General features: G+C 45.2%; 1 protein-coding gene across 2 annotated transcripts; it reads right to left on the reverse strand.

The window, feature by feature from the left end:
* Positions 1-331: 331 nt before the first annotated feature.
* On the reverse strand, positions 332-25,784 carry LOC116725746 (kinesin-associated protein 3-like). Of its 2 annotated transcripts, none has more exons than XM_032572089.1 (20): positions 24,821-25,421; positions 23,902-24,033; positions 23,249-23,394; positions 23,119-23,177; positions 22,888-23,029; positions 22,703-22,802; positions 22,383-22,507; positions 22,206-22,304; positions 21,949-22,127; positions 19,949-20,111; positions 16,443-16,543; positions 12,248-12,353; positions 11,944-12,056; positions 11,700-11,865; positions 10,876-11,001; positions 8,552-8,650; positions 8,353-8,438; positions 5,460-5,640; positions 5,292-5,382; positions 332-1,881 (listed from the first exon to the last, which is right to left on the reverse strand). In XM_032572089.1, the coding sequence occupies exons 1-20, from the start codon at positions 24,868-24,870 to the stop codon at positions 1,767-1,769; spliced, it is 2,379 nt and encodes a 792-aa protein (XP_032427980.1). In that variant the 5' UTR covers positions 24,871-25,421; the 3' UTR covers positions 332-1,766. The 2 variants fall into 2 exon arrangements, with proteins under 2 accessions (XP_032427980.1, XP_032427981.1); XM_032572090.1 differs by lacking the exon at positions 332-1,881 and adding an exon at positions 2,142-4,768 and having other exon boundaries at positions 24,821-25,784.
* Between the last annotated feature and the right edge of the window lie 661 nt (positions 25,785-26,445).

Raw genomic sequence — 26,445 nt, forward strand, 5'->3', positions numbered from 1 at the left:
TTCCTGCTGTTCCCACTGAATCCTCCAGATCTGGATAAAGTTGATCAGATTTGCTGGTTTCATTGGATCCGACATGAGGAATCCCAGCAGGAACTGAATTCATGTTTTACCAGAACTGTCTGGTTCAGGTGCAGCATTCTGGGACCAGCTGGTTCTGCTCCGTGGATAAACTGGATTTAGTGGGAATTTAAAACACGTGGTGCCTTCGCTGCCCCTCCTGTGGCCTTAGAGGGAGGCTGTTGCCATGGAGACGGGTATGGGCAGCTTCCTCACAAAAGTGCCTGCATCGGACCGGTTCTGTTCTCCCAGTAAAGCAAACGCAGCAGGACGATGACGATGTCTGAGTTTTTATTTCTGGAATCATGAAGTCATTTTCTAGATGAATCAGATTTTACATTCAGATGAACTGAAGCTCTGCAGGCAAAACGGTGCAGTTTAGACCAATCAGCAGGATTCTGTTGGGTTGGGTCAGAACCAGAACATGTCCTCCTGGTTCCTGAACCAACAGACATCTGTATTAAAGTTTAACAATAAAAGCATGAAGGTTTCAGTCTGACTCGTTTTTATTTAAGTCTCAGTGGTTTTCAGTGTTTTCCTGCCAAAGTGCATTTAGCTGCTTCACATTAAACAGAAACCGTTTTAATATCGTCGGCCAAACTCAAAATAAAAACTCTTCACTTGCATCAAGAGCCTGTGTGACGAATCTGTCAACCAACTGCAACCTGTCCACAAAACGGCCCCCGCGCCACACTTTGGACACCCATAAAACATCAGAACCAATGAGGCTGAAAGGTAAGAGTTACAAACATCAGCCAGACATTATTAAAGTTCTAAACCGGGTCAGTCCAGACGGGATCAGGCCGGGTCAGGTCAGTCCAGACCGGATCGGATTCCTGTGGCGCTGCCCGGACAGGACGGTGGACCGGATCGTCCTCACAATTGGGACATTTTGGACAAAATATTAACAAGTCAAAAAAATTGAAGCCATAAAAACAAAGAAAAAAACTAAAATAGTTTTTATTTTCACTGCTGGAGTTTTTTCCTCTTTAATTCAAAATGTAATTTATAATTTAAATAATCCAGAATAATAACATTAAATACATGTAATAAATATATTTATGTCTGACACATCAGCTGCTGTTTATTCCTTAAATCATTTTATTTTCAATTTGTCTAAATCAAAATCTACTTTTTTATGATCTCCTGTGGAAACTTAAAGGTTCTCTTTTGGCCCGGTTCTGGTTCTGCCGAACATTCAGAACGTTGATCTTTGCTTCTACTTGTTTTGATCAGGAGCATTTTAGTTGCCTGTCTGCAGTTGCCATGGTAACGGATCAGGTAAACCCGGGATACCGACCGCTAGATCCTTCAGACTCAGCTAAAAGGAGAATCAGGATTAGAAAGTTTTCATTTTGTCTAAACTGATCAGTTTGGATTAAATCGTTTTAATCGATTTCATTAAAATCGATTAAAATGATTTAATCGTTTTAATCGGTGGTGCTGTGGGCTTTGAGATTTTTGGGATTAGAGAATCAGATTAGATGATTCTGATCACAGCGCCTCTTAGAGGCCAACCGGGGGAATGAGACCCAAACACTTAGAAACCCTTAACATGAATGACCTTTGACCCCGGACCCACCGCAGTCCCTCTGATGCAGGAGGTTTAAAACGGAACCAGAACCATCCAGGTTCTGGTTTGTTACAGAGACACAAAGTAAAACCAGAAGGCCTAGTCCAAGTCCCAGACCACGAGGAAGGATCCGGGTTTACCGGGAAGCGTTGGCAGTGTAGCTGTAGAAGAACCGCTCATCGGGTCGGAAACTCCGGTCGCTGACGGGTCGGTCCGCAGGAACCGGAATCGATGGGACAAACTGGTCCAAACTGTTGAAGGACAAAGAGAGAACCAGAACCAGAGTAAGAACCAGAACCAGAACCGTTCGTCCATCCAATAATATAAACTAAGTGCTGTTAGTTACACACGGAAAAATATTTTCTCTATTATTTTTACAGCCACATTAAAAATGTTTCATCTCTTCCTTCTGTCTCTGTTCAAATGGACGATATCAAACTTTATATTGTTTAGAGATGATGTTACTTTCCAAAAGTTATAATAATATAGCAAACATAAATACCACTCTGCGTTTCAGAATTTATATATTTTATTTCAGTTTGTTATTCCTGTAAAAGTTAAAATCAGTCACCATCATTACACTGGGATGATGTAAGCTAGGTAACAAATGATGCTAATGCTAGCAGCTTGTAGCTCAGCAATGATGAAGCTTATGGTTGGTTGGGGGCCCCAAATGAAAATATGCTCAGGGCCCCAGAGGGCTGGCCCCGGCCCTGCTGCGCAGCGATCACTCTGACTACTGATGAACATGGATCAGTTTCTCTGGATCTTCTGGAACACGAGTCCTCTGACCCGGGACGTTCTTCAGCTGACAGAAGGCCGACCTTGGAGCCGTCTTCATGACCCTGAAGGTTAAACCTCCACCATCCATCCATTTTCTATCACCCTGGTCCCTAGTGGGGTGAGGAGGTGCTGGTGCCTCTCCAGCCTGGACAGGTCGCCAGTCTGTCGCAGGTTAAACCTCCACAGTTCAGAATAACTGAAGCTGCAGAGACAGGACTCCCCACTAGGTGGCGCTCTCACTCCACTTCCAACCCGTCCTCCAGCCATGAACCGGACCAGCAGAGGCCCGGAACGTTCCAGCCCGTCCACAGTGGGAGTGGGAACCAGGAGTTCATAGCTGGAGGGGATCGCCGTGGAAACGGAGGACGATTGGGGGGGGGGGTGTTTGTGGCTCCACATGACCTCACATCGTCGTGACCTCACACCCAGAACTTTTGGGATTTCTCCAGAAGGTGGGAGCGTTTCTCTTCCTGTCCGGCTAAAATACGAGCTGCTTGCTTTTCCCCGCCGCGCTGCAGTCATGACCAGTTTTTATCTAAATCACTTCCAGCGCCTCTTCTCCTCCTCCGCCATGTTTCCACCCCTCCCCCGTCCCGGGGCAGAAATATGTCCCTTCCCTCTCCACACGCTACGGCTGTCAGACAGGATTTGGGATTTGGGCTAAAGGAGGAACAGTGAAGCTCTGATCCGGACCGGACCGGACCAGGAGGAGAATCTGAGACAGTTCCCCTTAAGAAGCCGCATTAGAGGGAATTTATCGCCTCAGTTTTACCTTCATCTGTCAGAAAATCTGAGAAAGGAAATAAATTTTCCATCATTTTGCCTGCAGTTCCTGCGGATGGAGTCAAAACGTCCCAGTGGTGGATATGATAAATGTCGTTCATGGTCTTCCAAACATTTTACCAGGATATTAAAATCTGAGAAACCACAAAAACTACTATTGTTAATCAGAATTCAATATAAATTTCTTGTCGTTTTAATTTCTATCCACCCAGTTATAAACTGAACATGCAGGATTTTATAGAAATGAAAGCAGTCTGAATTTTTCAGAAAAGTGAAACGTGTTTCCCGGTTTAAATCTGCGGCTGACTCAGATTCTATTTACAGTGAAAAACTGGTTAAGAAATGAACCACATTGATTAGTTACATGCATTTTAACGCATTAAAGCGTTGAAGAGACGAAGCGTTGAAGAGACGAAGCGTCTTCTCTCGGGCCTTTGGTATTAATTTCTGCTTCTAAACAATCTGATTGGATGCTGGAAAAAACCGTTGTGTTGAACATAGTTTATCAGGTGTTTGAATAAGCTAAATAAAAGATTAAAAACAATAAATATTGTTGCTCAGTTTATAAGTCTATGCAGTAATTTAGCAGCATATTTTTTTATTAAAAATGTTAATTTATTTATTGAAATGATTGAATGACAGACCCTGGTGAAACGCTTCAACAGCCAGCCTGATCAGCTCCTCCCTCCTTTAATGATGAACATAGTTTCATTTTTTCATTTTAAACAGTTTTTGTTTCAATACTTGAACTGAAACTTCAGGAAACTGGAAATCGGCCTATTTAAAGCAGGAAGAACCTTAAAATCATTTTATCGTTTCTATCAGGAGATGCTCAGTGTTCCTGTGGACCAAGATTCAGACACGTTCCTGATGTTCCGGCCCGGCTCTCTGAGGTCCGATTCACACCATGTTTCACGCGGTTCAGAACCGGCGGCCGAGCTGGCTCCGATTATTCTACTGAGTCCAAATGAAAAGCGCGCGGCTCCCCCGCCGCTCCGGGCTGTCAGAGACGGGCTGACGGACGGGAAAACGGGAAAACACAAACATCACAGAGGTGAAGCGTCTGTCGTCTGCTCAGATCGGGTTCTGGACCCGGCCGCGGCCAAGGAAAACATTCCTGCTGAACAGTCCGCCGACAGGAGCTTCATCTCACGCGAGCAGCGCTCCGATAATGGGACAAATTTCTCTGAATCAACTCTGGATTTCCCAAACGATCCATCAACTCAGCCGTGGATCCCATCAGCTGCCGCCTGGTTCTGGGGACTCGCAGGAAACCCGAGGTCGGTTCTGGTGATAACAGCAATGAGTTTTTAATTCCCAGCCATCGGCTTTAAGTTTCAGGCCGGAATGTCGGAATGGGATTGGGAATGGAGTGGGTAGATCCACTGGAGCCGCGGAGGCGGCCGGAGAGTGTTTGTTCTCAAAGCTTCTCAGAGGGTGGAGCGATGCCTTCAGGGACCGGTCCGATAACCCGGATCAGCCGGCAGGGGAACCGGCGCCGGTCAGAGGACGGGATGAAGGGAAACAGGCGGAGTTTAGTGCTTCCTGACGAACACGCCCGGAGTTTCAGGCCTGGACACACGATACATCGGCATTAACATCGGAACCGGTCCGATAAGTAAAACTGGGCCGATATTAACAACTGGATCTGGCTTTTTCAAGTTATCTTGAAAAAGTAACTTTTGATTACTGATTACTCCTTGCTGATCATTTTGAAAGTAACTAATTTAGATTACAAGTTACTTTATTAGTTACATTCTGGCCCCGCCCCCTCGGTGAGCCTGAAGCGTTTTAATGCAGCATTTCCTCGACCACATCCTGCCTGACCCACTTCTTCTACTCTCCTCCACTTCCTGGTTCTGTACTTTGACTAGGCCATGCTGTGACTCCAAGGTTTGTTCAAACTCGATTTTTGAAGCTCTGTAGTTTGATAGACATTATTATAATCCCTGCAGTGCAGAACTGAAGCTCTACAGTTCATTGTTTCTAAACGGTAGAGAAATATCTATAATATCGGTAATATCGATTAGTGATATAAATATCGGATATAGGTATTGGTATTGGTCCTGGACCGTCAGCTCGGCGTGTTGAATACCTGCTCAGGTTTCCAGCCTCTCCCGGCTCGCTGCTCTGGATGTCTGCGTAGAAACTGGGGCTGATGGATCCGTCTCCGGAGAGAATCCCGTCTGAAAGACACGACACACTCAGACCCGAACCGAACATCGGGTTCGGTCCCACACGGGGCTCTGAAGGCTCCGGGTACCTGCGGCGTAGAACAGGTCCGGCCGCTCCAGCAGGTCCCGGTTCCCGCTGAAGGACTCCCCGTCGTCTCCGTACAGGAAGGGCTCGTCCAGCAGGCGGTTCTCCACCATCTCCAGCCACTGGCTGTTGTAGTAGCAGAACTTCGCCGTCTGGATCTTCTTCGCCCACTCCTCGTCGTATTCCTGAGGCGAGACGAAGCAGGACAGACGGCTACAGATGAACTCAGAGGAATTATGGGAAGGACAACGGCTTTACGGAAGCTCAACTATCAGGATCCGTTTTAACACTTCGGTCAGATGAAGTCTGGTTTGGTTCCTCTGCTGCCTGGACACATAAAGATAAACTCAGTATCCTGAAGCTTAGCCAGCAAGCTAAATATTTAGCTTGGAAGATATGCATCATCATATTTTTCTGATATTTCCCATTAGCCACTTGAATTTAAAGATGGTGGCCATTTTTCAAGATGGCCACCATCTTTGAGCCTTTTAAACCAATTATTGCCATAAAATGTTACCCAGTTATCAGAGGAATAATCTGCCAATGGAACTAGAACTTTTTCATCAAAATTAAGGAATTATTTGCTTAAATTAAGATCCTATATTTTCCTGAAAATGTACCTGTAAGTTGGTTTTATCTTATTTCAAGTGCTCTAAGGTATTTATAGATATTTGCACGAAAAGCCAAAGATTCTTGGTAAGACTTTGTTTTTGCAGTGTTGGATGAACTTTGTGTGACATTATATGTTTTTGACTTTTGGTCGTCTAATTCTTACAATGTTAATAATAATAATTTGAAAATCACAGGTCAAAACTGAAACTGAGTGACAGTCGGTTAGTGGTTAGCGGTTAGCTTCTGCTCAGTTTTTAAATGTGCTTAGAGGTTTAGCAGTAGCTACTGCTAATTTTTATATGTTTAATGGGTTAGCATGAGCATAGCTAAGGCTCTTGCTTAGCATGTTAGCAGTTAGTGATGCTAACTGTTTGGTTAGCTTTGCCCACCACTGGGAATAATTTCTGCCGATTTTAGCGTAAACATATATTCTCCGTTATCACTGTGGCAGCCATTTTGAAAAATGTCCACCAGAAAAATGAAGCACAAGACCAAGAAAATCTACATGATTGCTATAGTTCAAAATGTTTGGACTCTGATGAGACTCCAAACACTTTCATCTAATTGGTGATTTTAGTGTGAAAATTCATTGTCCACGACAATCATGTCAGCCATCTTGAAAAATCCCTAAATTATTTGTGAGGATGATTTCTATGGGTTCTATTACGTGTGATTTGACACTCAAAGTATTCATCTGTGATAAACATTGTCAGCCATGGTGGCCATCTTTAAAAGCCTCCGGTTCTCAGTTCGGTTTTTGTTTCTACAGATGAAGGATTTTTGCTGAAATATTTTGTTTCCCTGCAGCTTCAATACGCCGAGCCTCAGTCTTCATCACGCAGAGTTCATCATCAGGAGCTGAGCCAGCGGCGGCGGCGATGGTTAGTGACACTAATCGGTTATTGATCAGCAGTGTAAGCTCGTCTACTTCCTGTTTGGTGCTTCTAGAAATTTCTCCACAAATCTGCGTTTGTCCTCAGCTGCTCTGATCAAAGGTGAGTCTTTCAGGACTCCTGGACCCGGTGTGTGTTCGCTGTCTGTGTGTGTGTGTGTGTGTTTTCCCCCCTGACGGCGCCGTCGGTCCCCTGACACACTCCAGATGCCCCTGCCTGCCTCTCATGTGGCGCGCAGCGTAAATCGCCTCCCTGATAATTTAAATGAAACACTTCCTTCGGTCCGATTGGCCGCCTGGTTTTAATCTGCAGATAATTACGCTGATCTGAGGTCTGGCAGCGCTCACGCTGCGGCTGGCAGCGAACCGCAGCCGTCAATCACCAGCTGGTCTGCGATCTGATGGACGGATGGTCAAACATCAGGAGAATACAATAAAATATTAAAAATATCTAACATTTATGAATTTATTAAGAAAACAAAATGAAATCAGGTTTCAAGACGTTTCTGACGAGAAAATTTGATTTCCTGTTTCTCTCTCGAAAAAACCTGGACGACTGAGAATCATCAGTCCTCAGTTTATATTTATATTTTTATAGTTTATATAAATATAAACTATAAAAATAGTTTATATTTACCACTAATTATCTAAATAATAGCCTAAATCGAATGGTCAAATAATCAATAACAGATTATAAAGAATAAATATCTCTGTAGTTCAGGTAATATGTCTATTTATTTCATACATTGTCTGAATTAAAATGTTGCTTATTTTGTCAATATATTGTTTTTGATTAAAATAAAGTTAATTAATTACAGATCCTGCGATTAACACAATAAAAAACTGTAATGAATTAGCTTACAGCATTTATAACAGGAGGAGCAGTTACTAACCGAGCAAAATAAAACGATCTCTTTCTACTGCAGCTTCATTATTCCTAGATGAAAAAATTGATTAAGATATAACGGTTAAATGAAGTTACAGTTATGCAGCCTGCAAGTCGACTAGAAGGATAAAAATGTTTAAGTCTTCAGAAACTTGATTTGGACTTGTGGAAAATTACTTTAGTCTCTGTTCATCATGCTTTTATTTTGGTGGGGACTCGTTGATGACATCCTGGTTCTGCTTGCAGCAGAAAAATAAAGATTATGAAATGTTTTCTGTTCTGTTCAGAGCCTTCAGAGGGTTAGGAAGGCTCGAAGAGTCGAAGGAAAGAAGGATTTTAGTGACCACAGATAAAAATGAGCTCCTAATAGAAACCAGTCGCTGATATAACCCAACCGAACCTTTAAAACTATCAGTAGCTCATACAGTAACTACGATTAAATGATCATCATTTACAGACTACCGCCCTCCTCCAGCAGGGGGAGCCGTCCCTGCAGGCGCCACTCACCGCTATGATGTCCAGGGTGTTGTCACACACTCTGCGGATGGCCGCGTTGCCGTCATGCATCAGGTCGACGAAGTACGCCGGAGCCTCTGGTGTCGGGAGTAAAGGAGAAGATTTCCTGGAACGCCATCAGGATGAATGAGGATGAATGAGGATGGATTATCCGTCAGGATGAATTACTCCAGCGGAGCGGGAAGGATACGCGTGTCTTTGATGATGACGTCTCTGGTCGCCTGGTGGAACGCCATCTGGTAGAAGACGTAGAGGATCTGGCAGACAAACTCGTCGTCCTCCTGTTGGGCTGAAACAAAAACAGGAAAAACTCTCAGCTCTCCAGGGAAACTTTCTCTAGACCAGCCAAAAAACTAGAAAAACGATCACATCACCTCTACAAAGAAGCAAAACCACGATGGACAGAAAAAAAGCAAATTTCTGCCAAAAGATCTCAGACACTTTCTAGAAAAACTTGGACATTTCAGAGTTTGAAAACACAAATTATCTAGAAAACATTTACAAATGGAAAAATTTGGACTTTTCAAAGTTTTTTTCTCAAATATTTCTGAAATTAATCTAAATTAATCCACCATCCGGCGTCTCAGGGGGGGGAAGCGGTGCAGCACCAACACTGTTTATAGTGGGGATGGTGTGCTGCTGACCTCTACTCGGGACGTTGTGGGCCGGTGGGCAGAGTACTTCGAAGACCTCCTCAATCCCACCAACATGCCTCCCATTGAGGAAGCTGAGCCTGGGGACTCTGGGTTGGGCTCTCCAATCTCTGGGGACGAGGTTGCCGAGGTGGTTAAAAAGCTCCTCGGTGGCAAGGCTCCGGAGGTGGATGAGATCCGCCCGGAGTTCCTTAAGGCTCTGGATGTTGTAGGGTTGTGTTGGCTGACGCGACTCTGCAACATTTGCATGGACATCGGGGGCAGTTCCCCTGGATTGGCAGACTGGGGTGGTGGTCCCCCTGTTCAAAAAGGTGTGCTCTAATTATAGAAGGGTCACACTCTTAAGCCTCCCTGGCAAGGTCTATTCAGGGGTCCTGGAGAGGAGGGTCCGTCGGATAGTCGAACCTCGGATTCAGGAAGAGCAGTGTGGTTCTGGTTCTGGTCGTGGAACACTGGACCAGCTCTACACCCTAAGCAGGGTCCTGGAGGGTTCTGGGAGTTCACCCAACCAGTCTACATGTGTTTTGTGGACTTGGAGAAGGCGTTCGACCGTGTCCCTCGGGGAGCCCTGTGGGGGGTTCTCCGGGAGTATGGGGTACCGGGCCCTTTGATACGGGCTGTCAGGTCCCTGTATGACCGGTGTCAGAGTCTGGTCCGCATTGCCGGCAGTAAGTCAGGCTCGTTTCCGGTGAGAGTTGGACTCCGCCAGGGCTGCCCTTTGTCACCGATTCTGTTCATCACTTTCATGGACAGAATTTCTAGGCACAGCCAAGGTGTTGAGGGGATCTGATTTGGTGGCCTTAGGATCTCATCTCTGCTTTTTGTAGATGATTTGGTCCTTTTGGCTTCATCAGGCCGTGATCTGCAGCTCTCGCTGGAGCGGTTCGCAGCCGAGTGTGAAGCGGCCGGGATGAGGATCAGTGCCTCCAAATACGAGGCCATGGTCTTGAGCCGGAAAAGGGCAGAGTGCCTTCTTCAGGTCAGGGGGGGTGTCCTGCCCCAAGTGGAGGAGTTCAAGTATCTCGGGAGGTCGACAGGCGGATTGGCGCAGCGTCTGCCGTGAAGCGGGCGCTGTACCGGTCATCGTGGTGAAGAGAGAGCTGAGCCAAAAAGCGAAGATCTCGATTTACCGGTCGATCTACGTTCCCACTCTCATCTATGGTCATGAGCTTTGGGTCATGACCGAAAGAACGAGATCGCGGATACAAGCGGCCGAAATGAGTTTTCTCCGTAGGGTGGCTGGGCTCTCCCTTAGAGATAGGGTGAGAAGCTCAGTCATCCGGGAGGGACTCAGAGTAGAGCCGCTGCTCCTTCACATCGAGAGGAGCCAGTTGAGGAGCATCTGGTCAGGATGCCTCCTGGACGCCTCCCTGGTGAGGAGTTCCGGGCACGTCCCACCGGGAGGAGGCCCCGGGGAAGACCCAGGACACGCTGGAGGGACTATGTCTCTCGGCTGGACTGGGAACGCCTCGGGATTCCCCTGGAAGAGCTAGAAGAAGTGGCCGGGGAGAGGGAAGTCTGGGCCTCCCTTCTGAAGCTGCTACCCCCGCGACCCGACCCCGGATAAGCGGAAGAAGATGGATGGATGGATGGATTAATCTAAAAATTTCTGAGATTTTTCTAGCAAATTTTTGACTTTTCAAACTCTGGATTTTTCTTTTTCTGGGAGAAATTTACTGCCAAAGAACTGCTTCCTTTTCTTTCTACATTGGCTCTAATACATCTTTGTAAGAACCTGAGTGGAAACTGTAATTTCTGAAAAGACGTCATGAGTTTAAACTCTTCCTGCCAGTAAACATGGCGCCAACACGCAGCTGAAACCTGACAGGAAGAAGAAGAAGAAGAAGAGTCAGCGACTCACCGTTGAGGAGATCGATGAGAGCAGGAATGATGCCGGATTTGGCCAACATGGCAGCACAGGAGTCGTCCACAGAGACGGTGCCGATCAGGATGACGACCTCCAGGATCAGGTCGTCCTCAGCAGAACCTGTTGGGAAACGCAGCGTCAGCAGGAACCTGTGGATTTTTAAGTATCAGATGCTGAACGCCTGCAGTCTGATTCTTCCTGCTGCGGCTCCATTTTCTGGTAAACGAGACCAAAATCTAAATCATTTCTATTTACTGAACTCCAGGTTTGCTTTTAGTGTTTTGAAACCTCCAGCTTTTATTTTGGAGGAATGGAGGAAGAAGAGAAGAATGAAGGAAGAGATGCAGCAAACGGTCCGGGAATCGAACCGGCAGCCGCCGGGTTGAGGCCTGCAGCCTCTGCTCCACTGCGTTCCTCCACATTTCTTTCTAGATAAGATGCTTTGGGTTTAGCAGAACCACATCTCCTGACCTCTGACCTTTCACCTAAAACTGTTTCCCTCCAGTGTGGAAAATTTCCAGCTTTGTAAATCCAGAAGGTTGTTCAGTTTTTTAATATTCTGGTTAAAGTAAAATAGAGAAACGTTTGTTATCCTCTGGTCCGTCGGGACAGCGAACGCAGCGCGACCTTCAGACCTTCCCTCTGGTCGCCATCAGGCGCTCAGATGAACCCAGGACAGATGAAGGCGGGGTCAGAGGTCAGCGACCATCAAAGCTCCAGATAAGGAGGGAAGTCGTGCCTCTTCTCAGTCGACTCCTGGCTGATAACCGGGCCTTAGCGATGGCAGCCGGAGGTCACGGCGGTCTGGAGACACTCACCTGGCTTCAGGCGCCGCTTCAGGTACGGAACCAGGCCGTACTCCCTCAGAACCAGCTCCCAGTCCAGGTCCAGGATGGTCAGGTTGGCCAGGGTTCCCAGGCATTCGATCACAAACTCTTCGGCCTCGTCTTCGCCGATCTGGGCCGCCAGATCGCCAACGTGGTCCTGCAGAGACCAGACGAGGACAAAATGTCTAACCGGGACTCAGGCGCAGCAGCACCGCCGACGGACACGGAAACGGACCAGGAACAGGTTCTTGGTGGCTCCGCCATGTTGAGACAGGTTCCTGATCATCTTCATCACCAGAACGTCCTTCAGCTTCAGAGCCCGCTTCATCAGCAGCTTCAGGCTGTTCCCTGGGCAGGAGGAGACGCTGGGACCGGTTCTGATGGGTCGGTTCTGGTCAGTTGGTTCTGGTTAGTCAGTTCTGATGGGTCGGTTCTGGTCATTTGGTTCTGGTTGGTCGGTTCTGATGGGTCGGTTCTGGTCAGTTGGTTCTGGTTGGTTGGTTCTGGTTAGTCGGTTCTGATGGTCGTGCAGCTCAAACCTTCACAGAACACCTGAGCGTTGCTCCGGTTGGCGGCCAGGTTGATGCAGAGCGAGACGAGCTCCACGTCCAGCTGCTCCTCACCGCCCAGCATCATCTTCATCAGCTGCCAGACAACAACCACCACCATCATCATCATCAGGTCAGGTAGATGCTTCATCCAACCCGATCTGATCTGCTTTAATGCTAAATGTATCCGACGTCCTCGTTTCAACCCGGCTCTGTTCGTTTTTATCATCATGAACAAACCCAACAGGTCTGAGTCTGACGGATGAATCCAGGCTGAGGGCAGCTGAAGCTAGCGGCGCTAATCCAGCAGGAATCAGCGTTCAGGCTTCCTTCACGACTCATCAGTAATCTGATCCAAACGATAAAAAAACGATGGAGATACCAGAGATTTATAATAACTGATCATAACCTCCACAGTTTAATAAATCACCGGTTAATGAATCATTAGGCTGCAGCTCTAAAGGAACCAGTCAGACTGAATCAGTTCCTGGTTCTAGTTCAGTAGAAACGTGATAATTAAAGCCGGACGTGTTGGAGATCTGCAGCTGAGACGGCCAGTTCATGCTAGCACCTTATGCTAGTTCATGCTAGCGCCTTGTGCTAGTTTATTATGCTAGTGCCTTATGCTAGTTCATTATGCTAGTGCCTTATGCTATTTCCTTATGCTAGTTCAATATGCTAGTGCCTTATGCTAGTGCCTTATGCTAGTTCATTATGCTAGTGCCTTATGCTAGTTCAATATGCTAGTGCCTTATGCTATTTCCTTATGCTAGTTCATTATGCTAGTGCCTTATGCTAGTTCAATATGCTATTTCCTTATGTTAGTTTATTATGCTAGTGCCTTATGCTAGTTCATTATGCTAGTGCCTTATGCTAGTTCAATATGCTATTTCCTTATGCTAGTTCATTATGCTAGTGCCTTATGCTAGTTCAATTTGCTATTTCCTTATGTTAGTTCAATTTGCTAGTTCATGCTAATCCTCCCATCTGTCCACCCATCTCCTCTGTCTGATTTAACATTAAACAGGAAAGGCTTTGAGCTGAGAGGTGGAGGAGGAGGTTTGGAGGAGGTGCAGCTCTTCCCTGTGAGGAGCTGAGCATCAGGAGCGTCGGCGGGGCCGGGGTTAGGTATCACATACCGGGGGCCCCGGATCCCAAATCAGCCTCGTCTAGACTCTCTGGCACCTGCGTCTGCTCATTTACCGCAGGCGGCCGCCGGGGGCCGCAGCCTGCTCCGCCTCCGCTGCTGCTCCTGGACGGTGACCCCATTGAAGGGGTCGGGGGTCAGATCAGTGAGAAGTGACGGAGCCTCGGTGGAGGAAAGGTGGGAACAGAAAAGTTTATTACTGATGTTTTCACACCCGGACGGACCTGCTGAGTCAGCAGAGACTTTCTGGGACTAAAGTCAACAATCAGGCAGAAAACATGTTTACAGTGCTTTGAAAAGTATTTATGACCCTTGAACCTCAATGTTTGTTTCACATTACAAACACAAACAGAAGGCAAAGGGTGTCCTTCCTCCTTTCTCTCCTTCCAGCAAGACATCCAGTCAAAGACATTATGGACTGGATTAGAATGGCCTAGTCAAAGTCCAGACCTTAATTAGGGGAGGTATGGACTCAGAAGTTTTATCACAATATTTTGTGGCACTGTTGTTACAATAAAAGTTTAGGTAACTGTAGGACTGTGTGTCACAGTGATTATAGTCCCACAAACACAAACATCGCGCTTGAAAAACGTTCCCATCCATAACGAGTTTCTTTAGGACACCAGTCAGGTTTATATCAGTAAACTGAACAACATGACTGCATTTCCAGTTGGTATTACATTCATTGGTATTGTATTGATGCTTTTACTAAACAAACACTGAAGAAAAAGAAGGAAACTATGAATCCCGACAGTAAGGCCAGTTAAAGGGTGTTTTAAATATCATTAATTGAAAATTATCAAAAAAAACATAAATCAAAATACTTAGAAAAAATTTAAATGATACGATAAATGTCCACTTTTCACCTGAATCCCACTGAGAATCAGTAGAAATGGTTGAAACAGATGTTTTCAGATGGACGTACGCTGGAGCAGAACCTTCAGCAGACGACAGAGCCGATGCAGGAAGCCGAACGCACATCCGAGCTTTACTTCCCACGTTAATAAAAACTGGTTCTTCACATTAAACCTGTCATATTATCATCACTACCAGATAGAAGTTCCTCCATTTTTCCTTTATGTCATATTTCTCACAGCTCAGATTCTGAAGGCATGAAAAAAAAATCACGTAAAATTCAATAATTCAGGTCATAAAACTTAATGAATCTAAAACTTACAGTTAACTTATTAACCCATAACGTCTGTAAATGAGCCTCAATCAGCTGCTAACGTCCTGCGATCTGATCTGGTCACGTTTCCTTTTCCGTTGGGCTGCAAACAACCCACAGAAATACAATAATCACAAATTCATGTTCTATCCTCTCTTCAGGATAATGTGTTCATCTTCATTTATGCTGTTTCCCCAAAGAAGAGAACTAAATAATAAAAAAAACTAATTATGAAGGAGGTTTATTTTATTATAACAGTTCAATAATTTCTAAATGAATATTTGTATCTGTCTGATTTTACTCTCCGTGTTTCCGCTTCAGACTAAAACTAAAAGTCTGAGGATCTCTGCTGTGGATGTGAGAAAAAACATTCATCTCTTTCATTTAGTCCAAGTCTCTCAGCAGGATCAGTGAGAGCGAGGGAGGCGGGGCCGAGGTCAGAGGTCACATCCTGGTCACGCTGCCGAGGTTCTGATCTGCTGCCAACTCGGCCTTCTGAACAAACAGCAGAGCCTCACATCCACATCTGGACAGCATTTACACCCAATCCCAGCAAGCTAACGCCGCGCGGCGCCGGCCAATCGACTGACAGGAGAGGAGCCGGCGACCGGGTCGGATGGCGACCGGGTCGGCTGGGTCAGGAGGGAGCGCCCGCAACGCAGCGCCCGCAACGCAGCGCCCGCAACGCAGCGCCCGCAACGCAGCGCCCGCAACGCAGCGGTTAACACTCCAAACGCTGCGAGCAAATCAGCCTGAGGGGGAAACTTTGTTTTCCCACAGAGGGAATCTGATTCTGGGCTGATCTGGATCAGAACCGCAGACAGAACCTGGAGAAATGTCGGGTTGGGTTCCTTCTCTCTGAGTGGGGGGGTTTGTAAATAATTTAGGTTATAAGAGGAAAAAAGGGATTGATTTTTAAAAGTCTAACTTTTGCCATGTTATTAATACATTTGTAAATGTCATAGATTTAAAAAACTTAATTAGAAACATAGTTAATTTTACAAATTAAAATTAATTTTATTTAGCAAGGTAAATATTTAGAATGACTTTAAATATCCAACTTGAAACTAAATATTTAGCTTCCTACCTAAATATATAATCAGCTAAATCAATATTTAGCTTCATACCAAATAAAATCAGCTTGTTAAATATTTACTTTGCTAACTAAACATGTAATTTGTAAAATAAATAACTATGTTGCTAATTTAGTATTTAGTTTTAAACTGACATTTGAAGCTAATTATCTAACTAGTTAAATAAATATTTATTTAGCTTCAAACTAACTACTAACTACAGACCTCACGTAATTAGAATGCTAACTAATTAGTTAACTATTTAGTTAACTAATTAGCATGCTAACTAATTAGTTAACTATTTAGTTAACTAATTAGCAAACTATCTAATTAGTTAGTAAGCTAGATATTTAGCTTGCTAACTAAATATTTGGTGTGCTTCAATTTAAACTGAGCTAAATATTTAGTTTGAAGCTAGCTAAATCTTTGGCCAAACTAAATATTTAATTAGTAAGCTACATCGTAAGCTAAATATTTAGCTGTAAATATTAGGTCAGAGCTAAATATTAATGCTAATTTGTCAATTTGTTTTTGGAAGTGGACTATCAAAATAAAAGCTGGGTTTTATAAGCTGCTATACAAACTGCTGTTGTTGAACTGGTGCATCACTGAGTCTGTAGATTCATTGGAAATCATTTATATCCCCCTTAAAACGTCTAATCCTAAGTTTAAACCTGATATGTCAAACATGTCAAGAGGAAAACGGGCCCAGAACCCGGTCGGAACCTGAACCGAAGTCAGGCTCAGTTCCCTCCCATCGTCTCTAACTGCGGGCGCCTCGACGTTGGCCAGTCTTACCTGCGGTATGCAGTCGGTGTGAGCAAACATGGGCTTGAATGTGTCGTCCATGCTGATGTGGTACAGGACGCACATGGCCAGCTGCCTCTGCGCCTCGTCAGCTGCAACACAAACACAGGCAGGAGGCGGGTCAGCCATGAATGACCGCTTGTCCCGCAACGCGCCGCAGGACGCCGCCGACCACATCCAGCAGGGGCCCACTGTTCCTGGACAAATATTACCGGCCTGAATGGACTGTTTAACAGCCGGGGGTCGGAGGTCAACCGCAGGCGGCTGCAGCTTCTCAGGCTCTGCAGCCGCCTGTGAAAAACAGAAAACTAGAGTTGACTCAAAACAAACAGGTTTTTACACTTTGGACTTCTGTCATTTTTACATTAGTCCTAAAGGTCTGATGTTTGTTGCTGTTTTCTTCATGAATTATCAAAGATAAATTAGATTCATTGATGCAGATTGCTCCAAGTATCTGACAGATGCAGGTAAATAATAAAATTAACATCAATTTAACAATTAAATATAGGAGAATAGAAGCAGCCTTTATTGTCCTGCAAACGGAAAATTCAGGTGCAACAGCAGCGTCTTTTTTAACTAAAAGTTAAAAACAGAATATAAAAAACAAGTCTAACAATGATAACAATAATAATAATATACAATACTAGACTGAAACGTAAAAATACTATGAATTTATTAAAAAACAATGGGACTCGCGATGCCAGATCACTTTTCCAAAATGAACTCTGTGTGTATTGAACATTTTTACATAACAGGCAGAGAATTAAACCTCAGGGTCTAAAACATCGTTTTTCTTATTTTACAGCTTTGATCATAAACTGTGATTTTATTTAACGTTTTAAAACCTTTCAGGATTTTCCTGGGATTGTCAAACAGATTATAAATTCCTGCTGAATGTTTTTCTGACAATGTTTTATCCAGTTTGTGCCTGATTATTGATCATTAGATTTGCAGAATCTTTAATGCTTAAAGCTCAGCTGCAGGGAGGCAGACAGAGACCGGCCCGGACCGGACCGGCAGAGAACCCGGCAGCTTTATGGGTTTGACCCGGAGAATTAACGGGTCTCAGAGTGCAGTCTGATGTGTTAAGAGCGGTTCATCACCGAAACAGAACCAGCGCCCCACCATGCCCCGCCCACCGGCCTGGCCCGGTTTAAACCGGTCCCTGTCCGTACGGCGGGTCAGAATCAGAACCAGATGGAGCCCAGGGAGGGAAGGTGAGTTCTGCTGTCATTTTAATTGGGAAACCAGGAGGAAGCATCAATTTTACTGCCTTTAATAAGTTTCAGTCTCAGTTTTCAGAACATCTGCTTCTCATTAGCCAGAACCAGAACACACATTAAGGTGATTTCCCCCTGATGGTCCGGTTGACCCGGTTCTACTGGACCAGAACTCCATCATCTGCTCCACCTCTAGCTGCTGTGGTTCTGAGTCAAACCAACCTGTTCCCCTCCTGGCCTGTGGGGGCGCTGCACCAAGAACCACTGAAGGAAATGACACAAAAACCTCTGAAGACACTGAGAGCAACTTCCTTCTTCACCAGATGGAAACAAGATGGAGGCGTCAGATTTTAGTGTTGGAGGATTTCTCTTTAGTCTTTGGCTGAAGACCAGGAGCCATTTCTGCTGCTAACGCTAGGCTAACACGTTAGCTTTGGTTGCATTTACCCAGAATGCCCTGCACTGTAATCCACTTCCTGCTTTTGGAGCGGTCTCCGGTCCGCTTGGCGTTCACATTCAAACCGAACCAGAGTTCACTTCAACCGAACCCAGACTGAGGTCTGGAGGACCAGAGGTCAGAGGTCAATTAGCGTTCACACCTCACCAACAAAACCGGTTTATAGACAAACAGACTGGAGTCGGGTTAAAGTGGACTGAACTGGGAGCCTAAACTGACGGACGGTTTACTGGGAGAGCACCAGTTCCACCAGTGATTTAAAGCAGCGTCTGGTTGGAGAAAAGGTCAGTCTCACTGTTTCCCAGTTAGCAGATGGAATGGTTTACAGGAGGTTCCCACAGTCACACCAGTCCACTAACTGGTTTTAAACCAGTCAGAGACTCGCACCATGCTGCTTCATCATCATAATCGCTAATGGATGATGTAATTTAGGGGAATTAAAATCACATTGATGAGATTAAACCCAGACTACTGTTAGCCTTAATCCCATTAATCCCATTAAAGTTATTCCCAGGAAGAAGACAAACCAGCAGCTGCCAGTCTTCCCAGAACAAACAGGTTCCACTTTTACAAATGAAGATTATTTTATTGGACTGAGACCGATTAAAGATCAAGTTTTATTGCAGTTTAGTCCAAATTTATATTGATTATGTAGAATTAATAAATAACTACAAATTCTATTATTTATTGTTGTAATAGTAAGTTTTAACTATCAGCATTTCAGAATCTATGCCATCTATATCTATGTCTGCCTGCAGGGTTCTGCTGTCTGCAGATCTTTGGACCTTCCACAGAATCTTTTAAAACCATAAGGAACCAACAGATGTTTTAAAATATAGATATAATAATAAATGCAGTTTTAGCAGGTTTTATTTCCAGTAATATTTTGTTTCATCCAGTCGGGAAAGTTTCTTCTGAATAATTTTATATCAGCATCCTGTAGAGAAAAACGTGATTCTATGGCATTGGCAAAAATGTTCATATTTCTCTTGATTATAAAACCTAAAAGCATTATGATTCTCTGAAACATGATAGATGATATTTTTATAAAAAATGATCTGTTTTCTTTTTTAAAGAGTCACATCGACATTCCTTCACATCTCCTCTCTGATTGTCTCATTTTATCATCGTTATCGTTTCACTCCCTGCTGTTTGACTTGATGTAAGCCAGTTTTACTGCTGTTCTTGTGAATGAAGCGTGTCTGTGGATGAAGGAGAGAAGCTGCCACCGGTGCAGAGCTTGCTCAGCCGCGGCAGCAGACGGCTCGGGCATCGGTCCGGTGTCATACAGGGCGGGAAAAATCCAGCAGGAGGAACCAGGACTGGAGCTCAGGTCTTCCTTCAGGTCGGCAGCGGTTTGGACCAGACGGGAGGGGATCTGATCTCCAGGGGTCATGACCTCTCGTCAGGCCTGGACACAAAGGCTCTCCTCTCCGTTCAGGAGCAGCGGGGCCTTCACGCCGCGCGGCGGATGAAAGGCGGAAAGCCGGCGGATGATTGATGGCGCCGACGTCGGCGTGCGGAGCCCAGCGGACTCTCGCTGATTCAGGCCGACCCAACAGTGTCACAACTATGAGGCGGCGCGATATTTCAGGGAACTTCCTGCAGGAGCCCCCCCTCTACCCCCCAGCCCCCCGAACCTCTGAAGACTCCTTTGCTTCTCCGACTCGCTGCTACAAAAACAAGCTGAGCGCCGAGGTTCTGCCGTGTTATTCTAACAAATATATTCCCTTAATTATGTTCTGCTATCGGATCCGCCCCCGGAGACGCTTCAGAGCCTCCGCCCAGACATGATGCCCGTAACCACGGAAACCGCTTACCCAGCAGAGAGGAGAGCCTGGGAACGAGGCCGGCCCGGACCATCTGGCCGCGCAGCGCCGTGTCGAAGGACAGGTTGAGCAGCAGCCGACAGGTGGCGCTCTGGAGCTCCTGGTGGTCGCAGGGAAGCAGGCGGGTCAGCTTCTCCACGGCGGCCGCCTCCGCCTGGGGGGGACAGGGAGCGACGGTCAGAACACGGCAGGGGCCGGTCCAAACACCAAAAATATTAGAAAAAAATATAGAGCTGGGAGGAGCTCAGTTCTGCAGCACCAGGAGGCCAACCGAACGGCTCCACAGAACCGAGGAGGAGGAGGACGAAGGTCAGGGCAACGGGCCTAAAGTTTAAATACCTGCAGGGCGAGAGTCCGACAGACTGGAAACATAAAGATTTAAAACCCGGTGGACAGAACAACCGAAGAACCGCAGAGACCCGGCTGCTTCCTGGTTCTGGATTCAGTTCTGCAAACATCTAGATTTGTCGCTAGTTGCATCTTTTCCTTTCAACCAGTTAACCCAGAACCGGAACAAGAACCGGGACCGGAACCAGAACCAAAACCGGAACCAGAACAAGAACCGGGACTGGAACCAGAATCGAAACCAGAACCAGAACAAGAACCGGGACTAGAACCTGAACCGGAACCGGTCCCTGAGGTAGCTACCCGCGTTAGAACCTGGGCTGTTCCTCCTGTCCTGCAGGTGGAGACGTTGAGCTGATGAACGTCTCGGCTCAGAATTGGACCCGGGTTCTGAACGGATCAGAGCGGAGCCACCAGTTCAGATGTCACTCTGACCCGACCTGCTCCCAGTTAAACCAGTTGCTGCTACTGTGTGGGAAACCAGCAGAGCTGCTTAATCAGCTGCAGCCTGGATCAATTACAGCCGGAGTTCTGCTTCCATCAGCAGCGACCCGGGTCCAACCGCTGAGCAGAACCACCCGGTCAGACACCCGACCCGTTAACCCACCAGAACCTTCCTGCTGGACATTTACTCTGAATCAAAGATGCAGATTAAATCGGGTCCTAACCGGGTCTGGTTCTGATAAAAACCCGCCAGCTGATCAGAACCAGGTGGATTCTGGGAGCGATCCACATTCACTGCAGAAGGCGACAGAACAAATAAATACAGAAATTACTTCAACAGCCAATCAGGTGAAGCTTTCTCAGCAGATCTGTGTTCTGATTGGCCGGTTCACGAGTGAAACCAGGAAGAATCGAACGAACAACCTGCCGGGCATCAGCAGCAGCTGGAAACCAGGGAAATAAATCCGACTGCAGATTTAACCCTGAGAAAGGATGAGGGAGCCTGACCCTGATGACCTGCTGAAGACCTGGACCCGTCTGACTGCATGAAGTAGGCCTCAGAAAGCAACGTGTCTGATCCAAACAGCACAGAGAGAGAAATGCAGAAAGAGAAAGAAATAGAGAAAAGAAGCAAAGAACAGAAGACAAGAAGCACAAAACAAAAAAGAAAGAAATAAAGACAGACCAAAAGAAAGGGACAGAAAATGAAAGGAAGAAAACACAGACAGACACAAAAATGAAGAAAAAAGACAGTTATGGAGTGACCTAGTCAAAGTCTGAGATTCTGTAGTTTGACTCTAAACAGTCGTTCCTGCATTGAAACCTTTGATTGTGACTGAATTAAACCAATTCTGTGAATCAGAGCGGATCAAAGTTCCTCCATAATTAATCTGAACTTAATGAGGTCGTTTTTTAATTTGGTGTAATAAACATAAAAATATTACAAACTTTAACCAACAGGCTGTAAACTTTCACTCACTTTTACAACGTTGTTTAATGTTCAATACAGAAATACTTTCAGGTCAAATATTTCGGTTTTAATCTGAGTCTGGATTACAGATGTTTTCTAGAGACTACATCTGAAAATAAACACAAGAAAAACAGTAGAAGAAGAGAAATCCTCCGTCTCACCATGTGGTTGTTTTTCCTTCTGTTTTTGTTACCATGTCGTTGTGTTTTGTTGTTTTTTAGGTTTTTGTTACCATGTCGTTCTTGTTCTCCAGGAAGATGGAGAGCTTCTTGAGGAAGGACACGGTCACCAGCAGCAGCTCCTGGTCGTCGCGCTCCAGCAGCTTCACCAGCATCTGGACGATGTTTTTGTTCCTCATCTTCAGCTCCGTCCGCGTGTCCTCAGCCAGATTCAGCAGCAGATACAGAGACACTGCAGAGACCAGGAGCAGACAGAGGTTCACCTGGCTGGGCGGGGTCACAGCTGGAGGTCACAGCTGGAGGTTTGGACCTTTGAGGAGCTGCTCCTGCTTGGCCAGGAGACTCTGGTACTTCCTCAGCGACTTGTCGTGATCCTTCCTCAGACTCTGGTTGCCGGGGAACTCGTCAGGTGAATCTCGTTAAGGAGCTCAGACCTGCGGCGGAACGTTAATCAGCTGCGCGGCTGCAGGGCGGGACTAAAGGATATCGGCCTTCTTCTTCTTCTGCAGCTCGTCCTGCCACAACTCGAAGCGCTTCAGCTCGTGCTCCACGATGTTCATGCAGAGGGCGCCGATCTTGAAGTGGGTCACCAGGCTGTGAAACTGGGAGAAGCTGGGAAGACAGGAGAAGCATCCAGGAATCTAAACCTGGAAGCTGCAGTAAAACCACAAGTTTACATACACTAGATAAAGAGACGCATTCTTATCTCAAAAAGTGAAATCAGACCAAACTTCTCCTGTTCCAGGTCGGTCAGAATTACTAAAATTATTCATATCTGACAGCAGCGCCATGTTTTCCTGCGTTTACCTGGAGAAACAGAAGAAGACGGAAACGATGGTGGTTGCCAGGTCAACGCTCTGCTTCCAGTCCTCTCTCAGCACTCTGGCCAGCGCTCCCAGTACCACCTCTGAAACACAAACAGCAGACAGCGACTGCGTCACCGCTACCGTGCCGCGTTACCGTGCCGCGTTACCGTGCCGCGTCACCGTTACCGTGCTGCATCAGCTCCTCCAAATTGTCCGGGTTTCGGGCCAGCTGGAAGATGAGTGCGGCGCCACGGATCTTCTCCTGGATGTCTTCGTACAGCAGCTCCACGTACTCGTCGATGCTGCCGATGCTTGCCTCCTCGTCCAGCTGCAGCAGAGGGGAACAGGTTGACCCAGCTGACCCGGTTGACCCTGACGCTGCAGAGGAACGGCGGCGGTCAGACGGGCGGCTCCTACCTCCACTCCGGCGTACAGTGTGAAGTCCCGAGGCGAGATGTTCTTCTTCTCCTGGTTGTCTGTGGAAAAGATGGATCAGCTGAGAGCGGGATCCAGACACAGGGAGCAGGAAGTGAGGCGGGTTTGGTACCGCTGCTCTGTTTCCGGTTCTGCAGGTAGAAGAGCAGCTGCTCCACCTCGGCCAGCTTGGACGGATGGATGAGTTGACATTCCTCCACCACCTTCTGGGCCAGAGAAGCCGTGTCCGTGTTGCCGTTCAGGCTCTTCAGACGGATCCTGGAACAAACACTCGACTTATTAAAGCTATTAAATCTAGAGATGAGATATTAATATCTGTATCGTCCTGATATTATCGGTAATATGCCAATCTATTCAGTCTCATTCTATACTTTTAGCGATGTCATTCTTTATTATTTATTCTACATTATATTCAGATTTTTGAATCATTACAAAGAAAGATTGTTACTGTTTATTTTTACATGTCTGCTGTTTCTGTCAGTTTCAGTTTCTTTTTTATTTCTTTTACTTTGGCTGCTCTGCTCCTAATTTCACTGACTGAACAAATTAAAGTTGTGTAAAGTTGGTGTGTTTCAGTGAGCCGTACTGGTGCAGAGTTATCAGATTAATTTGTAATTCAGTATATTTAAGTTTCAGTTAGAAAAAATAAATGTTTTAAGTAAATTCATCTTAAAACATTTTAGATCAGCCGATACTAAACCTCAGATATCAGTATCAGAAGTGAAATACGTGGATCGTTTGAGTTCAGCACTTTAATTTTCTCACATCTTCTGACAGTGTTTTCGCTCTTCAACCATCGGTTCTCCCAGTTCTCCCAGTATGGTCGCCTCCACCTCATACTGGACCACCAGAGCCTTCTCAGTGGGGTGGACGTCCAGAGAGCATCCCTTCACCCTCCTGCAGGCCCGGAAACACAGAAAATGGAGAAAATAAAATCCAATAGGTCTCAGATTTTAACTGCCAGTTAAAATATTAAACGAAACCCCAAAAGTATTTATTATTTTACTGTCATAGAAATATTATGCACCAACATATGTTCAATTAAACGAATGCTAATATTCAGTACTCATGGGTTTTATTAAATGTTTCATCCATATTTCATTGATTCTATCAATACATTTTTGCAAAATTTTTTTTAAATTTAATCCAAGTGTTAAAAAAATTGGCAGCAACATTAATTTCAATTACTTTCTATTGTATTTAAACAAATTAAATGTATATAAAACAAGATACAGATATGATAAAAAATATATACTATATATAAAGTATGGAAATTTGTAGATTTACAATAAATGACAAAACAAAAAAGTAACATTTTAAAGAGGTTTAGTTTGAGATGATCATAAAAGACTTAAAGAAAAGTTATTTGCAAATTAAATTAGTAAATTATTATTATTCTCAGATGCAGCAACACAGCAAAAAGAACCAATTAAATATCAGAAAGGCAGGAAGAACCACAGCCACTGATTACACCTGCTGTTGCCATGGCAACATGTTTCAGACAATTTCTCGCTTGTCACGGACCAAAACAAACTTTTACACGTAAAAAAATTCATCATATTTATTTAAAGAGACCTGTAACCGTGAAGCTTGAGATATAATCACATCTTATTTAACTGCTGTGAGGCGGTACCCGAGCCGAACCGAACCGAGCCGAGCAGTAACGTCATGTTTCCGGTCTCACCTCTTCACAAAGCGCGGCTCTCCGGTCGGCGGGTTCTCCATGTCAGACATCAAGCTGCGGAGGAGAAAATCCTCTCACTAGTTTCACCTGGATGTGATGAGGAGCCGCAGGAGGACGCAGCCCGGGCGGATGTTGTTTGTCAGCTCAGCCTGTTGCCAGGACGGTTACCAACGGAAACAGAGCGAGTGGCCGCTGCTGCCCCCTGCTGGTGTGGCTGTTATAAACACCTCTTTACCTCAGCGGTCAGAAACCTAAAGACAGAATAAAAACATGGCTCAGCGTCATAAAAACGAGAAAAACTACAAAGTAGGGAAAATAACTTGATTAATTATAGTTTTTCACAGTTTCCTGTAAGTTTTAGGGAAACTTTTATTTAGTGAGAGCAAAGGTAAACATTTCTGCTTGGCTTGAAAATGTTCTTCAGGACATTCAGCAGTAATTTCACATCAGCCATTTTTTATTCCTATGTAGCACAGCGAGATATACTGAATTTGGCTGTTGGATCCCACATCACCATGTTCAAAAAAAAGTACACCCTCTTTTAAGAATACTTAAGAGACATCATGAAAATGATCTTGTCTCTACCAGGATCAAAAATTATTTCAATTTAATCTTGATAATATAAAAACACTCAACAGATCTCACCCTCCAGATGAATCTTGGCCTCTTCTTGTCTCTAAAGGTCAGGCTGAGGTTTAGACTTTAACTAGGCCGTTGCTCCAGTTTGAGTCTTTTCTGTTTCAGGTATTGTTGTGAAGCTTGGTCTCATATTTGACTCTAGAAAGCTTTGCTACAGAGAGGAGCTCAACAAGCCCGCATCATCAGCCCTACACCACCGTGCTTTACAGTCTGATGGTGAGCAATCTGTTTAGTGTTTCTGTAAACTGGAAGCTGAGATTAAATAATTTCAGTTCCTGGTAAAGATCTGATTATTATTAGATTATAAAATTTTAGGTTTGACAGGGCGAACCAAAACTAAACCAAACATTTATTTTCAATTAAATTTGATGTTTCGAGGGCAGTGTGTCCATATTTCTGTCTAGGTCAAAAAGAAAATATTAAAAAAGGTATCTGCTCTACATACTGCGTCTCTGTGGATGGATGGACTGTTTAAGGAGCTGTGGGAAGGATTAATGAGCGACAGGACAGTGGCAGGATGTCAGAGTAAAGCAGAAACTGGCCCTGGATGTTATTCTGTAAAACTGTTCCTCTTTTAGACTGAAATGCGTCTGCAGAGATGGTGGATGCTGCAGACCGAGGTCAGGAGGTCAACACCAGAGCCAACACAGTGGCTGACCTGAGGAAAGGTCAAATCGGATCGCTGCTCATGGCTGGAGTTTCTGCTGCCCAACTTCTATTTTATGGATTCAGTAAACCAGTCACTGCTGACAATATCTGAGAAAACAAACTGACTGAAAGCGTCCTCCTCAGACCGGAGTTCTTTAAAATCCTGAAACGGAAACCAGCCTCACATCAGCATGAACTGAAAGTCTGAAAACTAAAAAACAAAGACCATAAAAATTTCTTTTTTAGACAAAGATTGATCTATTGGTTCAGAGACAAGTTGAGACTGAAATAATCAAACCGTCCAGCATGGTGGTGGCAGAATCATGCTGTGGGATGTT

The sequence above is a fragment of the Xiphophorus hellerii genome, chromosome 9 (assembly GCF_003331165.1).
Source record: "Xiphophorus hellerii strain 12219 chromosome 9, Xiphophorus_hellerii-4.1, whole genome shotgun sequence".
Classification (NCBI taxonomy): domain Eukaryota; kingdom Metazoa; phylum Chordata; class Actinopteri; order Cyprinodontiformes; family Poeciliidae; genus Xiphophorus; species Xiphophorus hellerii.